We start from the raw sequence: 22,907 nt of genomic DNA, 5'->3' as shown, positions 1-22,907 counted from the left end.
TCTGGAATTTGGAGCACAAGCAGGCACACTTAAAGTTTTGTTCCCAAAGTTAGTCTTTCTAATGCAATTTCTGTAGCAGTTGTTGCTCATTAGCCCACGAATGGCCGAATCTCGCCACCAAAGATCTCGGGCATATGGCTCCCACTGAAGGAAAGATCCTTCCTTTGTTTGGTAAACTTCAGTCCAGTGGTTTCTGAAATTCATGTACAGAAGGAAGGCATTTCAATCAGAAACAGCTCAAGTTAACTTTCTCAATGGAAAAATGGCAGAACAGTCGCATGTGGGCGCACACCTAGAATCCCCTCACATTTGGAAAACAACGATACTGTTATAAGGACATTTTGTGGTTTATTCCCACCATTAATTCTAAAGTTGGGATTAAAAAAACAATCTGCTAAAACAAACACCTGGGTTTGACAGGGACCATCAGCAGGATTCCACTGTCCGGAGGCTCAAGGACTGGTTCTCATCAGGATATCTATGCATTTAAAGAAAGTTTTAGTTACTTTCTACCAATTTGTTATACATTTTTGCTGCCATTACAGTCAATGGTGGGACCTCATACAAGTCACAAGAATTGACACCCAGCTGCTTATAGGATCAGACCCCTAAAATTGTAAGCAGCACTTTTGGAGCAATGTTCATTTTAAAGTACCTGATTGCCGCAAAGTGGCAACTTATATTCACTTTGGCCTTATCAGGAGTTGGATGGAGTGGTAATGCTACTACCAACACATTGCCACTCTACCCAATTCTGAGTTTCAGGGAAACGCAGAGCATTCACCTCGGTGTCCAGTTAAAGTACCGAATTCAAAAGGATTGAATGCCAAAGGTGAGAGTCAATTTGACCTAAAAGAAAAACCGACCCTTTGGTTTTTGGTCCTTTTGATTCGACCCTTTGGTCATTCGATCCTTTGCATTCGAAACTTTGACCTAGAACCTTCACATCCATGACTGGGCTGGTGGTGAATGTGCCGACTTTCTGACTATTTTCAGCACAATTACCACAGCCCAATTACCGTTGCAGTAATTGTATCAAAAATGCCCCATTGAGTCCAATGGGCTCAAAAAAATGGGGACTTACCCCACGTCCGACGCTAGGACCAAGTTGCGGTAACGCTAATTGCGTTGGGCGGTATACCAGTGGATTTATGCAACTGTGGAAAAATACAAACAGTGGCGAGATTAAAGCAGCAAACTAAACTGGGAAACCTAGTCCCACAAAATGAAAGTGTGGCAAAATACAAACAATGGTGAGATTAAATCAGCAATCTAAAATGGGAAACCTAGTATGGCAATTTGCAAGTGTGGCAAAATACAAACAATGGTGAGAATAAAGCAGCAAACTAAAATGAGAAACCTAGTCCCGCCAAATGCAAGAGTGGCAAAATATAGGTAGTGGCGAGATTAAAGCAGCACTCTAATCTGGGAAACCTAGTCCCGCAAAATGCAAGTGTGCCAAAATACAAACAGTGGTGAGATTAAAGCAGCAATCTAAACTGGGAAACCTAGTCCCGCAAAATGCAAGTGCAGCAACATTCAGTATCTAGTCAATTCATCTAAAACCATTCCATCTAAAACCATTCCATTGAAATGTTTCCATCTAACAAATATCCATGTAATGCATGTTTTTGGGGGGTAAAGGGTTAATTTTTGTTCAGGTGTATTTTAAAGGGTAAAAAACAGGGGTTTGTGTGGGGGAACCCCCCCCCAAAGAAATGTATTCGATGGACATTTTTTAGATGGAAACATTTCGATGGAATGGCATTAGATGCAATGGTTTTAGATGAAATGGCCATAAACCCAACATTCTAACAGTGGCAAGACTAAAGCAGCAATCCAAACTGGGAAATTTAGTCAGGCAATGCAAGAGTGGCAAAATGCAAAAAGTAACAAGATTTAATGTAACAAGCGCCCATTTGGAACACTTTGGGAAGCTCTATGCACGTGTGGCAAAATACAAGGAAGGTGTCCCTTATCTTGAAGTAGCTGTAGGTAGATAGGGTGGTATCCTGCAGGGGTAGGGCCCCAGGCGCAACGCAAATAGAAAAGGTAGGCACCCTACGTAAGTTAGCTTGTTCCCTTCGTCAGCTGCCCGGGTGTCCCGTCTCTCGTGACCTGGGGAACCACCAATCGGATGTGGTGAGGGCAGACAGGGGGAGGGAGAGGTGGAACTGGCTCTGAGGAGCCGTGGAATGCAGTAAGGCTGTAAAAGGCTTAGTAGATTTAATAAAATGTAAAAAGAGCTACTCACGAATCAGATCCTTTCCTCTGGGTACAGACAGCAGGGAAGTGGGAGAATCTGCTCTCGGTCACCACATCCCTTTGGTGTTCAGGGTCTCATGACCTGGGGAACCAGCAATCGGATACCACGAGGGCAGGCAGGGGGAGGTGGATCTAGTTCCTAGGAGCCGTGGTGGAGCGCAGTGAGGCAGGCTGTAAGTTGCCCAAGTAGATTAAATAAAACGAAGAAAGGGCTACTCACGGCCCAGATCCTTTCCTCTCGGTCCAGGCAGCAGGGAAGTGGGAGAATCTGCTCTCCGTCGCTTCATCCCTTTGGTGTTCTGGGTCTCTCACTACTATAAAGCAATGGCAACATTACACCACCGTTTTGCCTGTGACACTGGTGTTTGAAACAGGTGTGTTTTTTCCCCTGGCATTTTAGTCTTTACATATATACACTCAAAAAAACTTTGTTAAGGGGACGTTATGGTTAGGTTGCACTACTAAAAACCTATGCAATTCACTAAAAACACTTTACAAACGTGCCACTATGGTTCAAAGTAAAACTGAAAAACCCCTGAAATTCGCCAGTTATGGTAGGCTAAGCCAACATACCTGCCCTCACCACTGTGCACTGCTAACACTAACACCAAGGACCTGAAAGATGGCATCACAAATGTCATTGATGACTTCACTGATGATATCACATGTGTAGCCCCTTTGTTTTTGGTCACTGCCATATATATATATATTTCAGTAAAAAAACTTTGTAAAAGGGATGTTATGGTTGAAAGTAAACCCAAAAAACCCTTCACATTAGCCAGTTATGGTAAGCTAAGCAACCATAACTCGCGCCATCATCGTGCACTGCTAAGACTAACACCAAGGACATCAAAGATGGCATCACAAAAGTCATCAGTGTACACAAGTAAACTTACATAATATTTACTGCCTCCATTCTTTCTCTGCAAGTCAGACACCAATGTGTTTGCATCGAAGAATCTTCATGGACTGATATTGCATGTCTCTTACAAACTTTTTAAAACATAACCTTATCAATTGCTATTTTTTTCGACCCTTTCATTCCGTGAATTTCTTCAAATCTTTCCCTTTCTCTCAAGGTCAAAAACCAATTGCCCCTTATACATTCACTCGGATGCGCGGGTGTACTGAGCGTCCAACCAAAAAAGCAACTCATGCGACCTTCACTCAGAAGCCAAATACATTCTTACTTGGCATCAACATATTGAAATCCAATTATGAGAACCGCTACTCCCGCACACTTCCCAAATCACCGTTTCCAGAAAAGAGTGCAGATGGTGGCCTTAGTTTTCGAAACTTAGGACCCCAGTCTGATGGCAATATAATTCCAAAAACATTTCAACCCGCACGCACTAATTGGTAGTGGTACAGTGAGCACTAACTTCCATTTAAACGTATGACTTTGGTGACAAGAAAAGTCCACTTTTTCAGTTTGTGCTCCCACATCCCATCCTACCCCCCTCAAAGGTCATCTTCTGAAATAGTATTACAGAAGTGTGACACGTGCAATGCTGTCTTGTTTTGTATGTGTTTCTGGCAATGTCCGCGTACACCAAACCATGAATAAAAGATAGCAGGGGCAGCGAAGAAAGCTAACGTACTTTACGCTGTTCCACAATCAATCTGGGAAGGCGCCACATGTCCGCGGGCACAAACATTTTCCCCCATTCAGTCTAAAGGGAAAACAGATGTTTTGAGAAACCCTCCCTTATAATTCCACCCCTGCACCAAACATCACCAAACTTTCCAAAGAAATTGTCCGATATATATTTTTTTGCAAACTTTGGTGGGGATTCGTCCATGGGGAGCACAGTTATAAGGCACCCAAAAAGTGCTCCTCCTTTGGAAACAGCAACTTCACCATAACAACACAGCCAGTAACGTGCCTTTCTAATATGCTGCAATGGGTGCGGCCAGGGCCTAGAGTTTTAGGAGTGTGGGGTACGGCCTACGGCCTGCAGCCATGCACCCAAAACTCTACATCCTGCCCACAACCACCTGAGTGATGTGCAGAAGTACAGTTGTATCGATAGGTGTGGTATGCTTCTCTTGTTCTAGCCAGAGGCTAGACTCCTAGCTGTATGTCCATAGATATTACAATGTGTGGGTGTGCAGTGGCTTATATCTCCAGTGCTTTTAACTTTGTTCTTGGATGCGTGTCCTTCGGCCATGCACCCAAGAATGTACACACTCCCCACAACCATCTAATCGATAATCAATACTACAGGTGTATCCATTGCTATGAAATGCCTACGGCCATGCATCCAAGACTGTAGGCCCTGGCCACAACCACTGCAGCATGCCACACCCATGGCGGCGTACTAATCAATAGCACACCCATAGGAAAAAAGAATGTAATAACAACATGTACGCAATTTTAATGGTCGCTAACACCACGCGTGTCCTTAGAACAGTTTCAAGGTGCCTGTTCAGAGCACGGACTGAAATACTACCCTTATAAAACACCTCATTTTCTGCACGTACAAACATCCCAAACAAGGTGGGCATAGAGAATACATCATTAACACCTGCCGCCCAAACAAGTGCAGTATTTCACCCATCTCTTACTCTCTGAACCTCCCCAAGCACTGTAGGAGAGCAAAATGGTTTCCTAAACAGCATTTTGCATGGAGACTACATCATTAACAGCTGCCGCCCAAACAAGTACATTATTTAACCCATCTCTTACTCTGTGAACCTTCCCAACGCACTGTAGGAGAACAAAACAGTTTCCGAAACAACATTTCGCCTGTGATGGCGACCGCGCTGTCTTTGGATCCAAGATGTCGGGCGCATCCACACATACTGACGCTCATCACGGCTCGCTGCAACCAATCGGCACAGACGTCGTGTGTCCGCGGTCATGACGCCAGCCCCTTAGCCATTCGGTATCTTGTCCGCGGAGCGAACAGGGAAGTGTGACCGCAGAGTGGACATAGATATCACTATTTCTTTTAGACCTACTTTTTGGTCGTTTTAAAGAACTACTACACGGATTGCCACCAAATTTACAAAAGCATGCTTTCGGGACCAAGCTCCCGTCGCAAATTTGGTGAAAATCCGTCCAGCGGTTTGGGCTGTCGGCCTGCGCAAGGTTTTTCCCCCATTCAGTCTATGGGAAAAACTAGATGTTTTGCGACCCCCTGTAACTTTTCCCCCCCTAGAGGAATCCTCACCAAACTTTGCAAGAAAATTCAGAGTGGCCCATATACTTTTTCTGCAAAGTTTGGTGAGGATTCGTCCGGGGGGGGGCAAATGTTATAAGCCGCCCAAAAAGTGCTCTTCCTATGGAAACAGCAACTTAACCATAACTACAAGGCCACTAGCGTGGCCGTGTAATCACGCACATTAATTGGAAAAGCCTCATCAGATGTACCACGTTTAGGAAATCATATGTATATTTATGTGGATGAAACAGTTTTAATGGCCCATACTTATCCTTCTTCAGAGAATCCAATCAACGAATAGGTTGGATTCTTGAGGGAAGCTATGTTTGGGAATTAATTAAAAGTCCTGTGCAATGCATGTTATACCTTCTCAGGTCAGTGGTGATCTACACAAGTGAGGTTAATCTAGTTATCTAGGAATTATCAGCTAACAGTGGACATTCCACCATTCTAACAGTAGCAAACTATTTTTGAATTTGCCACTTTCTATGCAAGTCAGTAATGTACTGTGGAACATGAGGCACACTCTGATAAAATTGGACATTGCACCGTGTAAGCTTATGGATACGTTTCAGTAATTAATGAAACGAATATGAACATCGAAGACTGGACTTGGATAATAGTTCTGAAGCCTACGAAATAGGGTGTGGGCAGTCTCGTGTAAGTAGGACTAATATCTACACAAAACGTTCACCGTTCGAATATATAGTTTACATTACCTGTCTACTCCTCCATGCATCTTCAGATTGTTCTGAAATCTTGAAGGAAGATTATGAAATGTGGGTTTGGGAATTTTAAAACATATTTCAGAAAAAAAATGAATCCTGTAGAGAAAGCTCAGAAAGAGTCATAACAACAGAGCTGATGAAAAATAGCAGTGACGAGTTGCAGAGTGAGCCATTTGATTTTGCTGAAGTTTGAAAAGGAGTAAATGGGTCAATAGAAGTAGGCGTGCAGGAGAGGACGAAATCAGAGAAGTACAATTTCAGGATTAACATCTTTACTAGCTTCAGTGCACGCGTTGATACGTTTAAAAATGTTTATGTCCAACATTTTGCAGCCTTACTTTTTCTTTATGGTAAGCCTGTGTCTATGGATAGGAAACCCCCTTTACACTGTAGTGAGTAACAAAGATGTTTTGGCATCAGGTAGGTCACAACCAATGAGAACCAAAGAAGTTAAGAAGAGAGCATGTATACAGCAATCACCCCCGCATTGGGGGGTCTACATGGCTGTTAATAGCCCATCAGCCCAAACCTCTGCGACGGTTGGGGACCCTTAACAGACATTTACATACCACAACAAGAGTGTGATAGCTATTTGCACCCCAGGGTATCTCCAGTGGAAAAAGAAAAAAACATGATGGCCACCATCATAATAAATAGAAAAGGGACAGAGTCCCTTTTCTATTTCTATGGTGGCCACTGAGAACGGAAAAGGAGCATCGCAACCAGAGCAAAAAGCTCCAGTCCAGCAAGTAAGTGGGTAGGGAGGAATGGTGCAGTGGAAGGGGTGCAAGATGTCTTGAGGTGGAAGGGGTTGGGCTAGGGAGGTAGGAGAGAGGGCTTAAAAAGGCCTCCGTGGCTGGGACCACACAGGTACACACTTGCACCTGATTGGCTGAGCGCCCTTCCCCGAGTGTGAATCTCCATTATTAATGCTGTGCATGTGAAAAGATGTTTGTTCATATTTTCAGCATGTGTTTTATTGCATTCTTTTCACAGTTAGTGGAGCCTCTAACACCCAGTGGGGAAGCACCGAATCAAGCTCTTCTGAGGATCCTAAAAGAGACGGAATTACGAAAACTTAAAGTCCTTGGTTCAGGGGCTTTTGGCACTGTATACAAGGTACGATTGTCTCTGTAAAGGCAAAGTGAAATAACCCCATGTAACATATTTTGGAAGAGGGAATGGTTGACTTTCAGACCGTGTGTGAAGTTGATCAAAGTGGATGTGCCTTGGAACACTGTGATGTTGCCAACTGTGATGTAAAAGGGCCCTTTTGCTCTTACCGCAGAATCAAGAGTCACAAAACAGGCTGAGGCGTCCACATGACAAATATACTTTTCCCTTCCTCAGTATTTGTTGCACTGGATGCACATTCTGCAAAACACTTAAATCGCACACAGGGCCTTATGCTAGGATAGGGTCGCATGACATCCTAAGAGGAAAAGCCAGCAATAAAAACTTCAGTCCAATTGAAGGCCTTATTTCCAAATGCTTTGTGTTGTGATCGTTTTTGGATTGAGGTCCGGGACCATACATGTGCATGAATGAGCCACATGTTCAAATGCAACTTCAACATACGCAGTCATCATGTTATACCTCAACAAGGAACACAAAAGACCTATTCATCTTCTTTGGTCTTTCTGCTTCCATCGCTACTCTTCATGGCCCCCCTTTTCATGAACATATCCTTTTTGCTTAACTTTAGATTATTTTTGAAGGCATCCAAGGCCTGTCCCCACCCTCCTTTTCCTCTTGCATTATGTGTTATGCTCTTCCTCGATATCATCGATCTGACTCCCAGTTTGTTTCATCTTGCTCTCCCCACCTTCCCATGGCCCCAGGGCATCTTGCATTTGTGCTCAATTTCTCTTCCATCCCCTCGCTCTAGAACTCCCCCAAAACTATTTTAGTTCTACTATCTCCCTGTGCATTTTTTTCCTTCTACATTAGACTCCCTTATTTGAATCTTTTTCACCTCTTTCTATTGTACTGTTTTCATCTTCAGCAGTGGTCTTCAAACTGTGGGGCAGGCTCCCCAAAGGAGGCCAGAAGGATGCCGGGGGAGCGTAAAGCTCTTTGAAATGGGATTACAGTGACTGTTTTTAATAGAAAATATGATCCTTCGTGGCTTGTGTGGGGCTCCAGAAACAATATATTTACTCAAGAGTGAGAGAGGGGCACAGCATAATAAAGTTAGAACACCACTGATCAACAGGAACTCCATGCAATACAAATCGGACATTCCTATTGCTGTTTTTGTAAAGAGAGACCTCCTATTTTGGGATTTCAACTACAACTCAAATCACAGAGTTGCTACTGAAAATCTCATGCTAACAAGTAATGCCTGGCCGAGAGAAAATGAAATGGTTCATCTCAACTTTGTAGTTTTTGTTGTTAGTGATTTGTATTCTGTAATTATAGTGAATACAAAGTATACATTTCTTCATGATAATCTACCCTTCGTCCATTGAAAATGTTGACATTGTATGCATTAAAGCTGTAACATGTATAAATAGTTCAGACCATAACTTCACCCAGTATTTCTTAAGTGGACAACTCCAAGCACGTCAGCACACAGCTCTCGTCTCATCTACTGTGTGAAATATTAACACCTAGACTTTTGTCTTTAGCATCCATGTGTTTCCTAACAATTATAATGCTCCTTTCCTTTTATCTAGGGTTTCTGGGTTCCAGAAGGCGAACATGTGAAAATTCCGGTTGCCATTAAGGAATTGAGAGAAGCAACGTCTCCAAAAGCCAACAAGGACATTCTCGATGTGAGTTGTTGTATTTTATGTCATGTCTAAAACAAGAGGCAGTCCTTGACAGATCAGTACATTTGCTGTGCAGGGAAAATACATATTAAATGATAGCCACCTATTCAAGCCCACTCATTGCACACAACATATATATATATAGGAGATACCTCGAGGATAGCAATCGCTCCGCCAGGACTGTAAACACAGCCACAGGCCCATCCAGGACCCAAGATTAGGACCATAAAGAACCTAATTAACCCCAAGGGGGCCACAGCTGGGGCACACACCCCCCACACCATATTATCAGACATAGCCTTGATAAAGACCCCTGAGGTCAAAACATGTGTCGGCTGACCACCACTAAGACTATGAGTCTACACTGAAATAAATTCACAATGTGCCGACCCCACTCAGCGTGGAAATGCCTCTTTTCCAAACAAACCAATGAAAGGTAGCCAGAACCGTCTCTCCAAATATATAAACTCTATAAGAGAGAATGCAGACATGGAAGTCATACGCCACCCTGAATCACAGGTCTTTAAAGCTTGATGAAGAAAGAGCTTGTGAAGTGGGATACATATAAATGGAAATGGGCGACCATTCATATAGAGTTATCAAACCTAGGTGCTTCAACAGGTTCACACTGCTCTTGTATGAACAATATAAAACATGTCATACATATATACATAAATAGGTAAATAATACGTATAATGGGGCAACTTTTCATATCCCAGGAAAGTGCTTGGCAATAGAAAATGTATAATATACAGTCATTTCTATAATTATCACACCTACAAAATGCAATGAGGTTTTCGGCCTGAATTCCTTTATAATCGATGCAACAATGAAATGCCTGCTCTTCCATAATGATGCTGCAAGACACCATTTTAGAAGCTTACCGTGAAATCCATACATCAAGCAAGTAAACCACAGTATACAGTGCTGTCTATACCGAATCTAGCAAGGACACATTCCCCGCCAGGCGTTGTCATCTTCTCTGTTTAGCACACCTGCATAGCCTGTGCAACCTCCTGGAATCATGGTTCTAAGCTGCACATGTCATGAAAGGATGCTACAAGAAGATGGATCCAGGGAGAGGTTTGTGACATTAAAATTTTAAGTCATCGACCCTACCACTTGCCTGAGGGGGGCTGAGTGCAGGTATATACACAGTTTTGTCTGAGGGTCCCCAGCCCGTGGTTCGTTGGACAGAAGGCTGACAGCCCATTCCCCGAAATTCGGGTGTACATATATTTATATTATGTAGAAAGATAGACTTTCTGGGAAAACAACAACAGTTTTTGGGGGAGTACATATACTTCTTAAGGGCACTCAAAGGGTAAAAAAAGATCTTTAACTTTAAGGAATGTTATGTGAGGGTCGTGGAATGTCGCACACATTCGCTGCTTCCAACCTCACATTATGTCCGCAGAGTGGACCGCCTTGCCGTTAGCCTATCTCGGAGCAGCAAAAATGCCACGCCCCCTTTCTCACTGATTCCGCAATATGATGAGAACAGGATAACTATATTATCATGAAACTCTGAAAGCCCGCCCTCTGTCTCGCCCACTGAACTCAATTGCATACTGACCTTTCTACTCAAACTCAGCTGTACCTCCCTTTACAGACCCCACTTCAACCTCCTCGGTCTCTTTTTTGCCACTACTTGCATTGGACACCTTCAAACTGGTGTGCCACTGGCTCTCTGCAGGGACAATTTGTTCGACGTGAGCACTGCACAGATTCGCAGTAAAGACATAAATAATGTAGAATTAATGCAGCCAGCTCTGAGCTGTGGATTCGTCTGCTATTGCCATTGCCCTGGCTAGCATAATGTGTATATCTCAATGTAAACAACTCTATCCATCTTCTGAATGTGAAGGCATATAGTCATTACATATTTGCGTTCTGTGGTTTTGCTTTCTATTTGTATGCACAGCTCATATATGTTGGCAATAGCTGAATAGAAAGCGAATGGAAGTAATACCTGTTCCGCGTCCTCTGCCACGATGCTGGGCTAACAGTATGTGCTTCTGCCTGTGATTGCTTGTGTCCTTCTCACTGTCTCCTCCCAGCTTGACGAGTGCATGGGCAATCTTTCGAAGGCACAGGCAGCAGGGCTTATATTCTACGCCTGGTCCTGTGTGCCATCTATATATGGCGAAAACATGTATTTGGTGCAAGATGAGTGATCAGCACCTGGGTACAGTGAACACATCCTTATTTTTGCCAAGATCCTAAACATGGCACATACTGATGACAACCTCTGAAGAGTGCGCGTTCCCCTTCTCTCATCTGTCTGTTATAGCCGCTGCTTCTTGTCTCTCTGAGTGGAGGGAACCCTGCATGACTGTGATGGGTCTGTGCGTGACCGCAGAGTCTCGTCGATCTGAGTGTTGCACGCCTATGTTCCAAGGGTGGCAGTTACTTCAGTTACACCCAATTTATGGGGGTGTAGGGTGCCTGGTTTCTCTATCCTGTTCCTGTCTTCCAGCTCCCTGTACTGGACTGCCTGGTCACTTCCTGTATTCTCCTGCATATGATTAAAATCACCTGCCTTGGGCCAGTTATCTCCTGTCCTTCTTACCTTCAAGCTTCAGTTTATAACACTGTCTTTGTACATCGCTGGTAGTGCCTTTGTTGGTCACTTTCCCAAAGCCCATATCTCATTTGGTTTTTCACATCCTTTGGCGCTTCGATGAGAACCACACATTGAATGAACCGCGCCCTGCTTAGCCAAACCCTCTCGTCAGAAGAATAGAGGTTACTATAGCTTTATAGACCTCGCCCGAGTGCCGTACCGGGTGTTATGGGCCCTGAAGACCGAGATAAGCCTTTAACGAGGTATGAGGGCCCATAACAACGGTACGGCCCGAGGGCGAGGTCTATAAAGCTATTAGAACCCATAGGCAAAAAGAACAAAGTTCCTTTAAAATATATAATTTTTTTATTAATACATTGTTTTTGGGGGGCCTTTAATATTCCCTATGGACTATTTAAGTTTACAAAAAAACATAAAACATAACATTACCAAGAGCTATTAGAACCCAGGGCCAAAGAGAAAAAAGTTCATTTAAAAATATAATTTGTAAAATTATTATATTGTTTTTTGGGGACTTAAATATTCCTTGTGTGAATATATAAAAAATAGCATGATAATAAAAAGAAGTCATGCTTAATTATAGTAAGCTATTCTTTTCACTAACAAACGATTAAACAAAAAAAGACGGTAATCGTAGGAAAATGTAATTTTCACTTTGGCCCCTAGAGGGGGACGAATCACTGTTAATGCACAACTTTCCCAGCTGAAAAAGCAATGGGCAATTTGCGGGGTATAATGAAACTGAGAGCTATACCGGTTCTTATAGCCCATAAATTGGCCAATGGGAAAGGGTTATTCACTCGCCCGGGGTTCTAATACATCCAAGTACTCTGAAGTTTTTACTACAGTGATGATTTGGCACAATATAAAAGCCTACTACCAGAAAACCGTAGTGTACGATAACATAGCATTGTCTCGGGAGGATAGCTCAGGGGCAACGTGCACGCCTTGGAAGCAAGACAACACGGAGCACCACAGGTTCGATCCCCGGTCCGCATTTAGAAACCTCTGGGTATTAAGTGCGTTATAAATAACCTACCATATCATAGATGTTTCTTCAGTCAAGTACCAAGGCATCCTCTCACTTGTTACTTTGCTGCATTTCAGAAAGTTATGCCAACAAATCTAGCTAATGTCGATGCATGCTATTCGTCACAAATGTTCTGGCAAAACTGCAATGGCTGCATCTGAATCAGGTTTTAATGCCTTTTGCGCAGGAAGCTTACGTGATGGCCAGTGTGGAAAATCCCAACGTGTGCCGCCTGCTGGGCATCTGCCTGACCTCCACTGTGCAGCTCGTCACTCAGCTCATGCCCTACGGCTGCCTTCTCGACTACATCAGGGAGCACAAGGACAACATTGGCTCCAACCACCTCCTGAACTGGTGTGTGCAGATTGCAAAGGTAAGAGATGGAGGCTCTCCACATATATACGTCACAACACCTGCTTTGATATTTCAGAGGTCGGCATCGTGTGAAACAAAACGAAAAAACTGGAAATCTGCCAATTATAACAATTCCAAAACTGGCCCCAAAATACCTGCGTGTGTTAAAGAAAAATGCTGCATTTGCGGTTGGCAGAATTCATTAAAGTGGCATAGGTTTCCAGGTTGGACTGGCCTATAGGGCAATACGACAATGCCCGACCCAAAAACGGAAAATGCTTGTGTGTGCCAGTTTTTTGGGTTAAAGTGAGACACTTTTTTGGCCAATGTAGGCCAGTTTAATGAGTTACTTCACCATGCGGCTAGTAGTTTTGACCAGTGTAGCTGAAATAATATTCTTTAATTGCATAATTTGCATCACATCAGAAACACTCCCCCATGGGTACTAGTCAAACAGTCTGTCACAAAAGGAGTGAATTTCCATTTGCAACCGTGGAACGATTTTTCATTGGTGCCCGAGACAATTGTATGCCCCAGTCCGACCCTGGGGTGTCACGCAGCACAGTCGTGGTTCTGAAAGGGATGCACACTGGGATGCCTACATTTCCCCAGTGCTTGGCCAGCAATGTCATCAGCCAGGCACTAGGGAAAACACAATGCCGAGAGGATCTTTCACACCCCATCACTGCATCTCTCTGCCATTGATATAAAAACTTATGAAAAGCATGAGCGATGTTCTCCTTTTGTAAACTTTTCCAATCGCTTGTGGTCCAGAGAGGGAAATGCAACATTGCATGGGCGGGGATGGGCCTTTTAAGTCCTATCTCTGCACAGGCTAATGCAAAACCCATGTGGGTGTAAGGTAGGCCGTGTTGCATCATCCAGAAGGATTCTGAGGGTTAATGTGAATATATGAGTATTGCATGCACATTGACACCTATGCACCCATAGAGGGCTGGCTACAAGTCTCTTGTGCTTGCAGCCATCCCCTCATCCTGCACCCCTTCAAGAAACCAAGAAGATTTTCTATTTTTCTTATCACGTGGGTACGTGGTGGATACTGTTTGAGGAGTTGCTTTGTGTTGTGGGGGTGTGGGATGAGTGTGCCTATTTTTGTGTGTTTTATGTCTTATTTTTGTAGTTTTGTATCTATTGGTTGCTTTATTGTGGGAAGTTAACTTAAGCAATAGGCCCTGAGCAGGGGGGGCATTACCACTTCAGGTAATGCCCCAGGGCCCATAGTTACAACGTGAAGTGGTAATGCCCCTACTGCAAGGTGCCTATTGCTATTAGTACCCCGGCCCGTAATACTGGGGTACTAAAGCATTTTTTTTCTGTTCCGAAACGCTCTGGCGTTTTAGAACAGAAAAAAAACATTAAAAAATGGCTGCCGGGGAAGGGAAAACAAAGTCCGTTTTCCCTTGCCATGGTAGCCATTGAAAATAAGTGTGAAAAAGTAAACAAACAAAATGGCCACCATGGAAAGGGAGCCATTGGTAGCCATGGTAGCCATTCAAAATAAGTGTGAAAAAGTAAACAAACAAAATGGCCACCATGGAAAGGGAGAAGGGACTATGTGTAGTCCCTTTTTCCTTTCCATGACGGCCTCTCGTGGATCAGGAGCGGATGAGTTGGGGACAGAAGTGTTCCCATCGCGTCCGCTCCCAAAATGGACAGAAAAGAAGGTAAGTGTGGTTGGGAGGGCTTAGGGAATTTTGTGGGTGGGGAGGGAGTGGGGGAACAAGGGATGCGGGGGGGACAACACTTATCTCATTGCCCGGCAGGGGAAAATGGCTGCCTCCAGCCATGTGATGGCTAAGAGCGGGGGATTACTGCTGGTAATTCCCCCATTCTGAGCCTCCTCATTGGCTGAGTGGCTGCCACTTCTCCTCCCCCCCTCCGGGGACAATGGAGGTGAGGGTTTCCCAATAGGGTAATGCCTGCACCAGAACCAATGAAATGCATGTGGACAAAACTTGTGACCCCCTCGCCGGTTACTAATTTATATTATTGTTGGTTATTCTCAGTTTAACGAGCTGTTTTTGGTACATCGTCCTTTCATAGTGGGATGAAAGGATGCTGGCTTTTTCACTGTTGTTATTTCAACGTGAAAACTCATTGAATTTTGTAGGGGGGTTACAAAAAAATATATAGATATGGTGTGGGTGTTCGGGAATAGTTCAATAATTAAAGGGGATAGGAGCTGGGGCGGGGACCCCCAAATATAAAAATGTTTTTAAAACGATGAGTCTTCACGTTGAAATATCAACAGAGAAAAAACCCATCGTTGTTTCATCCCGTGATGAAATGACATGGAACCCTGTTTTTAATATGACTAGGACAAGACATGCTTTTGTGGTTGTTATTACTTAATGTATTCCAGATGTTTGCTTTTTATCCCTGATTGTTGAAAATGGATAAAGAAATAGAAAAAAGATAAAGAAACCAAGACCTTGCCTGCAGGACATGCAGGAGCAGAATGTATGGAGCTGTTTGATCCTCATGTCATGGCTCTATGTCTTTTATGAATCTGAGAACTGTATGTAAATGGGATCTCCAATAGACTCATGGAGGAGGGTATTGTTGCCACAATTCAGGATGTAAGACAGGCTCGCAATAAGTGATGCACAACATTAACCTAAGTTGCCCGGACTCAGGAAAGGGTTCAGTTGTGTCATGGAATGTTTGCACAATCCTATCCAAAGGAATCACGAGTAAACGGGTTCTTTCCTCACACAAAGGCATCCAGCTGTCCATTCTGATTTCTGGGCTTCGAGGCAATGCAATTTGTTAGAGTCTCTCCCTTTCCAAAGGTCCAAAACATATAATTGTGAATAAAATGCAAATTGCTTGCAGGGGACCACCAACGTTAGCACTTACATGCTGTTGTGACCCCTGAATGCAACTTTGATCATTTACAAGGCAGAGTGGAAAACTGAAGAGTAAAACCCGGTAAAGTTGCCTTTATTCTTCAGTTTAACGCTCAGTTTTGCAAAAACATAAACCCAGCCTGCAAGTTATGCTTCACTGGTGGCATTTCATAATGGATTTCTACGGCATACGCCTGTTCATTACATCTCATGCATGTATGAAGAAGTGCTTACTCAAGACGGAGGTGGAAAGCAGGGCGAAGAGGTCAACTCTACTCTGTGCCCCTCCCTGTCCTTGATTGAGCATGAAAATAGAGGAGGGAAAGCAACACACCTTGCTTTTATGCTTTAATGTCCCACATTCCCCTAAGGAAAATGGCCCCCACTGCATGTGTGGCATGCCATGAATATAATATAACAGGAATAATAATAATCATCTCAGGGATGAACTCAATTTAATGTTCTGGAATCCCATGAAAGTGAGTTGCTCCCCAGGTCCGCTGGCACCTTTGGCATGACACAAAGTGCCCCCGTGTGTCCACCATCTCCTCTCTGAAAGTGGTGCAACTTGTAAACAACTCTGGAGAGGATATGAAAACGGTGTGTTCATATCATATTCGTATGTGAAACACTTGTGTATGAGCGCGATACAAATAAAATATCACTATCAATGTCAATAACTGTCCATGCAGAGGTCTGCCGCAGGGTCCATGCGAGGCCTCTGAACTCTGGGGGGCCTTAGGTCCCCCTAAATAGGGCTGCAATCCCTAACAGCCATAGGTGCACTTAACAGTGACACTCCAATTCTGATTTAAGAGATAATTATGCTACTGACATGTGCTGCCACAGGGACAAATGAAGTAAGAGAATGAATCGGCTCTGTTGTTTTAACTGAATATCATCAATTGCTGACCGTTATGAATGTAATCCCAATATAAATATGTTTGTACTAAAACCCATACTATCACACTGTCACCTGATCATTAAGTTTGGCACATGAAAAGTGCATGTTTGTACTCCAGGCAAGTTTTTTGTAGTAAGCTCGAGCCTAATCAGGCATAACCCTTTATGCACATGTTTTCCTGCTTGACTGGCTCTGTGTTACTTGTCATGCTACCTGTTTGCACAATGCCTCATACATGTTGTAATTTCTACTCAATGGGATTTGATCTGAGTACATGTATTCCAGTTTCCTCGTACACCAAATAGTGGTCGCCTTAATCTGCTCACACTGATAGACAAGGCTTCAAAATGAAAGAGCATGCAGCTAGAGGCTTGGAGGCCAACAGCCCTTCGAACTGTGTGGGTGACTGCCCTCATTTAAGGAATGGGAGGTTTTCCTTTTGATCACTGGAGGGGAGTTTTGCTGATGCTTCTAAGTCAACATACGGGATAGTAACAACAACGATAGGGTGGATAGCTGATGGGTTAAGCTCTAGCCTCTGATATGGGGCAAGCCTACACTTTGCAAGTTCAAATTCAAAAAGAGGCAGCTCAGCCTTTAATACTCTCCAAGTCAATAAATTGAGTACCATTAAACTTGGTAATAATAACGCTACTAGCCCATGAAAGTTGTTATTGACCTCCTTTCAGTTAATCAGAATGTTCAGAGTGCATTCAATAACTACTGGCAATCTTGAAAAGCAGATAGGGACTCAATAATGCAATTTCCAGGTATTATGTCTTTCAACCAGATCCTTCCTCGTTAAGGGAACCATTTTATCATGGCAACATTCTATTTAGCACAACAACTAGAAAGCTAAAAACATGGGGACATGCTTTCACTTCCCTACAGAGAAATAATTCACTTTTACATGGCCCCTAGTGAATGATCATGATAAACCTGCACCAGGTCAACCGAGAAGCGCAAATGAAAGCTTAACATATAAAGACAAGCTTGTTATTTAAATACTACAAAAAAAACACATTTAATTTATTAACTCAGTCTATTTGCTTTTTTATTATTTAACTAACATTTTGTACTTCAGCACCAAAGCTCCAAAACATGTATCGCTACTGCCATTAAGTGTTAGTGCCCTATATACCTCGGGAGGGGTCATTACCACCAGGAAAGCCATGTTTATATGTAGCGTTTCCCACCTCTAAGAACATTTTATTTGTCACATTATGTTGTGTTTGTTTCATGATTGATGTATTCTTGTTAGGTAAAATGTAAATAAAGAAGTCATAAAAAAAAAAATAGTACTCAATGTATCGGCCTCAGGAGAATGAAGGGTGGAATCGGAACCGTCAGATGTCAAACCTGTGACTGTACATTATGCACAGATCTATGAAGCAAGAGCTGAACTCTCTGAGCTATCTCTCTAGCATATGGTCACATATCATATGATTCTGTTCCTCACTTGAGTGGGATCCTCAGCTTTATTTTTACTGTTAAGAAACCTTTACCAAGCGAGCTCCGCAACACTGTCTCTATATTATTTGCGGGAATTTTCCAGGAGACACATGCAGATTCCATGAGCATTACCTAACCTCTCCGGACAAGTACATTTTAGCAGCGAAACACAAGTGTTAATAAAAACACCGCGTTTTACACTGTGTACATCAAATTGAGTATTTAAGCTGCGTCAATAACGCCCAGTAGAAAAAACTGGTTAAAATCAATGCACTAAAACTTAAATGGGATGACATATGTTTATTATTATTGTGTGAAATACAAAGCGGAGTGTGGTGGTAATATGCAATAAATGCTCTCCTATCCTACTCCACCGGATCGATAGATCCTCGCATTATGCAACACTCGTTTTTAACTGCTTGCCACACCTGCCTAACCTCTGTATTTCCCCCCCCCACTGGATTCTGGATTGCTTCTTTTTTGCTCGGACTCCCTGCCTGAGTGTGGCTTTGTCTCTGCAGCAATGACTGTAACGCTTCCAGCACATTGGCAAATAGAATGCAGGTGAAGCAAAATAACGCGCGTTTATTTCGCTTCACCTTTCATTCTTTTTTGCAGACTTTCAATGCAAATGCGCGTTTCTTTTGCTTTTGTTCGTTTTTTCCCCGGTTAGGGTGGACTCAGCCCCATTGGACCACAGCCATCAGGTTTGCAGGCTGGACAACTCACCACTGCACTACATAACCTGATGAAAAACAACTAAGGTGAAATGTCCAATTTCGGTACTGCAAAATTCAGGGAAAACCTTTGTATTGATTCTTGGAGTTTACATGTGCACATTTTAACGTGTTGATTTTATGGAAGGCGAATGCCTTTTGTCCTATGCAATGTGGGTGGTTGTGAAAAGGCAATTTAATGAAATGTGCATATTTCAATTTGAACTGCAAATTTCTGACATCACATCACATTACAGCAGAGTTTACCTTTTTGACATGTGGGCGGAGTCATGTGAAAATGGGCAGAGTTTTGTGTGACTGTGGGCGGGGCATAAATCTCAGGAATTTTGATTTTCAAATGTAGGCAGGTATGCTGCTAGAAGGTCATGTTATTTAGCTGAACCAGAACAAGAGCATAACACATTGTAGCAGAATTCTTGAAGGGACATCTTATTCCAAAAGTGCTTAAATCAGCGTTAGAAGTGTGCAATTCGGCATTATTGCATCTCTGACAAAATACTCAATGAAACACTACCTGGTGAAAAAAAATGAAACTTATTTTTTAAAAAGGTAAATTAATTAGAAGTAAAACATATATATATTGAAAAGGGAAAACGTGTAAAATCCCCACAAAAAATTCTCCCAAAAAAATGTGAATATATAGAAATAAAGTTAAATATATATTAAGGACGAGGAGGCATGTTTTGAGAGTAATGTACCCCTCTCCAGGCCCCCACCATAGAGAGAGAGAGAGAGCGGGAGAGGGAGAGAGAGACGGAGAGAGAGAGGCGGAACTAAAAGTAGACACCGAGAAATAACATTCCTTTTGAAAGAGCTTCAGCAGAAGCTCCTCGAGTTTGCTTTTTGCAAAAATATTGCTGAACAAAATATTACCATTCAAAACACACAATTCTTCAAAAAATGTCTTCAACTTTTTTTTCAAAGTTCTCTTTTCATCAAGCAAATGTCCATGGAATTGACATGGAGCGGTCAAATACTCACAAGTAGAGTATGTAAGACCCACAAAAGGAAAAAGCTCAACTTATCCACATTTCCCTGAACCTTTGTAAAAATGCCATAAGGTTACAGATATTATAATATTTGAAGATGCCACAAAAAATAATTCTTCTAACTTAACGTTCTAAAAATATTATCAATTGTGTATTGGTTTATCATAAACCTTTGACAATATATCATAACATAAATCACATTAAAACATTTACATAGAACGTAAACTTTTGTATAAAAAGTCAACTGAACTAATCAGTAATCACACATTTAAGAGAAGAAAGAATATTTAGCAGGAAAACCAGGAAAACTGCATGTGCCAAATTGCATTCATCAAGAGTATCTTCTAAGACATGTTTAATCAGTACTATAGCCTGCAGGTAGATGATTCCAAAATGGTCAGATGAAGTCAGTAGAAGTGGACTATCGGAGGGAGTCAGCTCGGTCAGGCTAATTGAGTGAGCCACTGCAGTGCATAATTAATGTGTTTGGTGCATTAATATACAGTCCATTTCAGGATTTTCTGAATAATCCTAAAATTTAACAAAAACATGGAATTAAAATGCCACATTTTTTTCAGGGAATGAATTACTTGGAGGAACATCGACTGGTACATCGTGATCTTGCGGCAAGAAATGTGCTTGTTAAGACCCCGCAGCATGTTAAAATCACAGATTTTGGACTCGCGAAACTGCTGGGTGCGGACGAGAAAGAATATCACGCAGAAGGGGGAAAAGTAAGTGCCATCAAAGACGGCTTAACAAGAATGGGGGATGTCCTCATGCGTTTCGAGTGCTGTCAAAGGGCTATGGTGTGTGGTGTATACTTATAAAACGATATTGTTTCAGGCTCACTAACATAGTCAATCATGTATAAAATACATACACACATAGTAAAAACTTAAAATTTCAACAACCTTAATGTTACAGATGGTACAAGTACAACCATCATTTACTGAACACTGCTTGAGGATGTCCCCCGTGTCAGTTGCAACACAACTGCCAATTTGCCACTACACCATTAGACAATACAGTAGTATATTTGTATGGTTCCCATTTTTAGGTTTCTGTAAAACGAGCTGGCCTGAAATCAATCACTGAATAGTAGTATAGTTCACCAATGTGGACAGCTGAATTCAATATTTTATGAACAACCCCCCACAGAATGCAATACCACTAACCTATGTATACCTCATTATTGTCTGAGACAGTGGTTCCACAGTCATGGAGCACACACCGAGAAGGCTACCTTTCGGCTTATTTTGGGATTTGAGTCCCACCCGGGTTTGGCTGTCCGTGGTTTGGGCTCAGACCAACATTGTGTTTCTTAGAAACGATTGCCTTAAAGATGATACGGTTGGTTTATGAGTGAAAATGTGTATGCAAGCTGAGCCAGCGTAGCTCTCGTCCTCTCTGTGAATACCTTGATGAGCTTTCTTTGGTTGTGAGCTCAGTCCAGCACCTTCACTGGGGTCACGGGGGTATCTGGTAGATGGGAGAGAATCACGTTTTCCACGTCAATATAACACTTTCCAAGTTATTCAGTTAGTACAAGGCTGTTTGGAAATCCTTGCTCACGTGGTCTCTGAATGTGACCCGACAGCAGACACAGAATTCCAGGCATATTGGTGCAAAAAGGGAGGAATTGGAGAAAGGTTCCAGTGTCAGAGAGTCAGAAAGGTGGCCAGTGAATTCCATTCTGGTGGGGCTCAATTTAGGTAAATGGAAGACATCCATGTTTACATTTGGATGGGGCATGTTCTCAGGTGATGAATGTCGTTGGCCAACAGCACTTTGTAGTGTGTTCTGGGCATGCTTATGATGAAGATGCATGGTTATCAAGGAGCCCCCCCTCCGCCCCGGAGAGGTTGCATTTGCAATGTGGAACCCCATCAGTGGAACCTCCGGGGTGACTGCACTCGGCTGGAAGAGGTGTTACCCAAAGGTCTCCACCTCTACAAACTGCTGCCTCATAGAAAGGCTGGAAGCACTGCAGTCAATGCTGATCTGTGATAGGGTGCTGAGTATCGAAAGCCATAGATAATCCAAGAAGAACATGGATTTAGAGGGGCATCATTGACTACCGGACTATGTTGATGCTGCGCGGGGGAATGGAAAGATGACACACAGGTCTTAAGCAAGCAAGCAGTGCTGGCAGATAAGTGCCGAGAGTTGTATTTCTTTTGTATTTGTATATGGCTCAATATTGGGAGGTGAGATAGTTGATCAGAAATTGGGCTGTACGCTTTAGTCTTCATGGAGTTTATTCACATGGAATCTACACCGTTTTTAAAATGAAGGTGAAGTTGCTGTTGTGAGTAAGGATGGAGCTGCCTTAATGATTGATTTTAGAGATTCAGGCGAGAGGGCTTAAATAATGACTGTGGTATAATGTGGGATTTTCATGTTAGGACTATAAATGTAATGTTGATGAAGAGGTTATTCCGAGTCAGAGTTTTGCATATGTGTCATTTGTGTATGCCTGGCAGAGATGGTAGGATTGGTAGTAGGGTCGATGTTGTGTTGAATGATACCTTCTTGCGATGTAGTGGTGGGCTGCTTGAAGAGGACCTGGCTTTCATCATGGGTCTATGTGGTCGTGCTCTGGTAGAAACTGGCTTTGACGTTAGTGATTTTTGATTTTGATGTGGTGCACGCTGACCTCAGTGCAGTGAGGCCTTTGCGTCCCACAGTTTTCAATATGCCACTTTCTCTTCTGTTCGTGTTCAGTTCTTGCTTGCACCATGAAGCTGAGTAATTTGGCTTGATGTTTTTTGTCGGAGGGCATGAGTAATGCAGATCTGCCTTATGATTGTTAAGTTCTTGCTTGCTCCAAGAGGCTGAGTTGTTTAGCTTGATGTTGTTTGTTAGAGGGCATGAGTAATGCAGATCTGCAGTTTGATTGTTAAGTTCTTGCTTGCTCCAGGATGCTGAGTGGTTCGGCTTGATGTTTTTTGTCAGAGGGAATGAGTAATGCAGATCTGCCTTTTGAATCTTCAGTTCTTACTTGCTCCAGGAGGCTAAGTGGTTTGACTTGATGTTTTTTGGCAGAA

General features: G+C 42.8%; 1 protein-coding gene across 1 annotated transcript in view; it reads left to right on the top strand.

Moving 5' to 3' along the window:
* EGFR (epidermal growth factor receptor) overlaps window positions 1-22,907 on the top strand; it is an 810,606-nt gene that overhangs the window by 753,011 nt on the left and 34,688 nt on the right. Inside the window, exons 18-21 of the mRNA XM_069648296.1 lie at window positions 7,157-7,279; window positions 8,839-8,937; window positions 12,739-12,924; window positions 20,436-20,591. Of these exons, the coding sequence (XP_069504397.1) occupies window positions 7,157-7,279; window positions 8,839-8,937; window positions 12,739-12,924; window positions 20,436-20,591 (564 nt within the window). The remainder of the gene's footprint in view (window positions 1-7,156; window positions 7,280-8,838; window positions 8,938-12,738; window positions 12,925-20,435; window positions 20,592-22,907) is intronic.

This window comes from Ambystoma mexicanum, chromosome 2q (genome assembly GCF_040938575.1).
Source record: "Ambystoma mexicanum isolate Mex_15411 chromosome 2q, UKY_AmexF1_1, whole genome shotgun sequence".
Classification (NCBI taxonomy): Eukaryota; Metazoa; Chordata; class Amphibia; order Caudata; family Ambystomatidae; genus Ambystoma; species Ambystoma mexicanum.
This window is presented reverse-complemented; position numbering and strand designations above follow the sequence as displayed.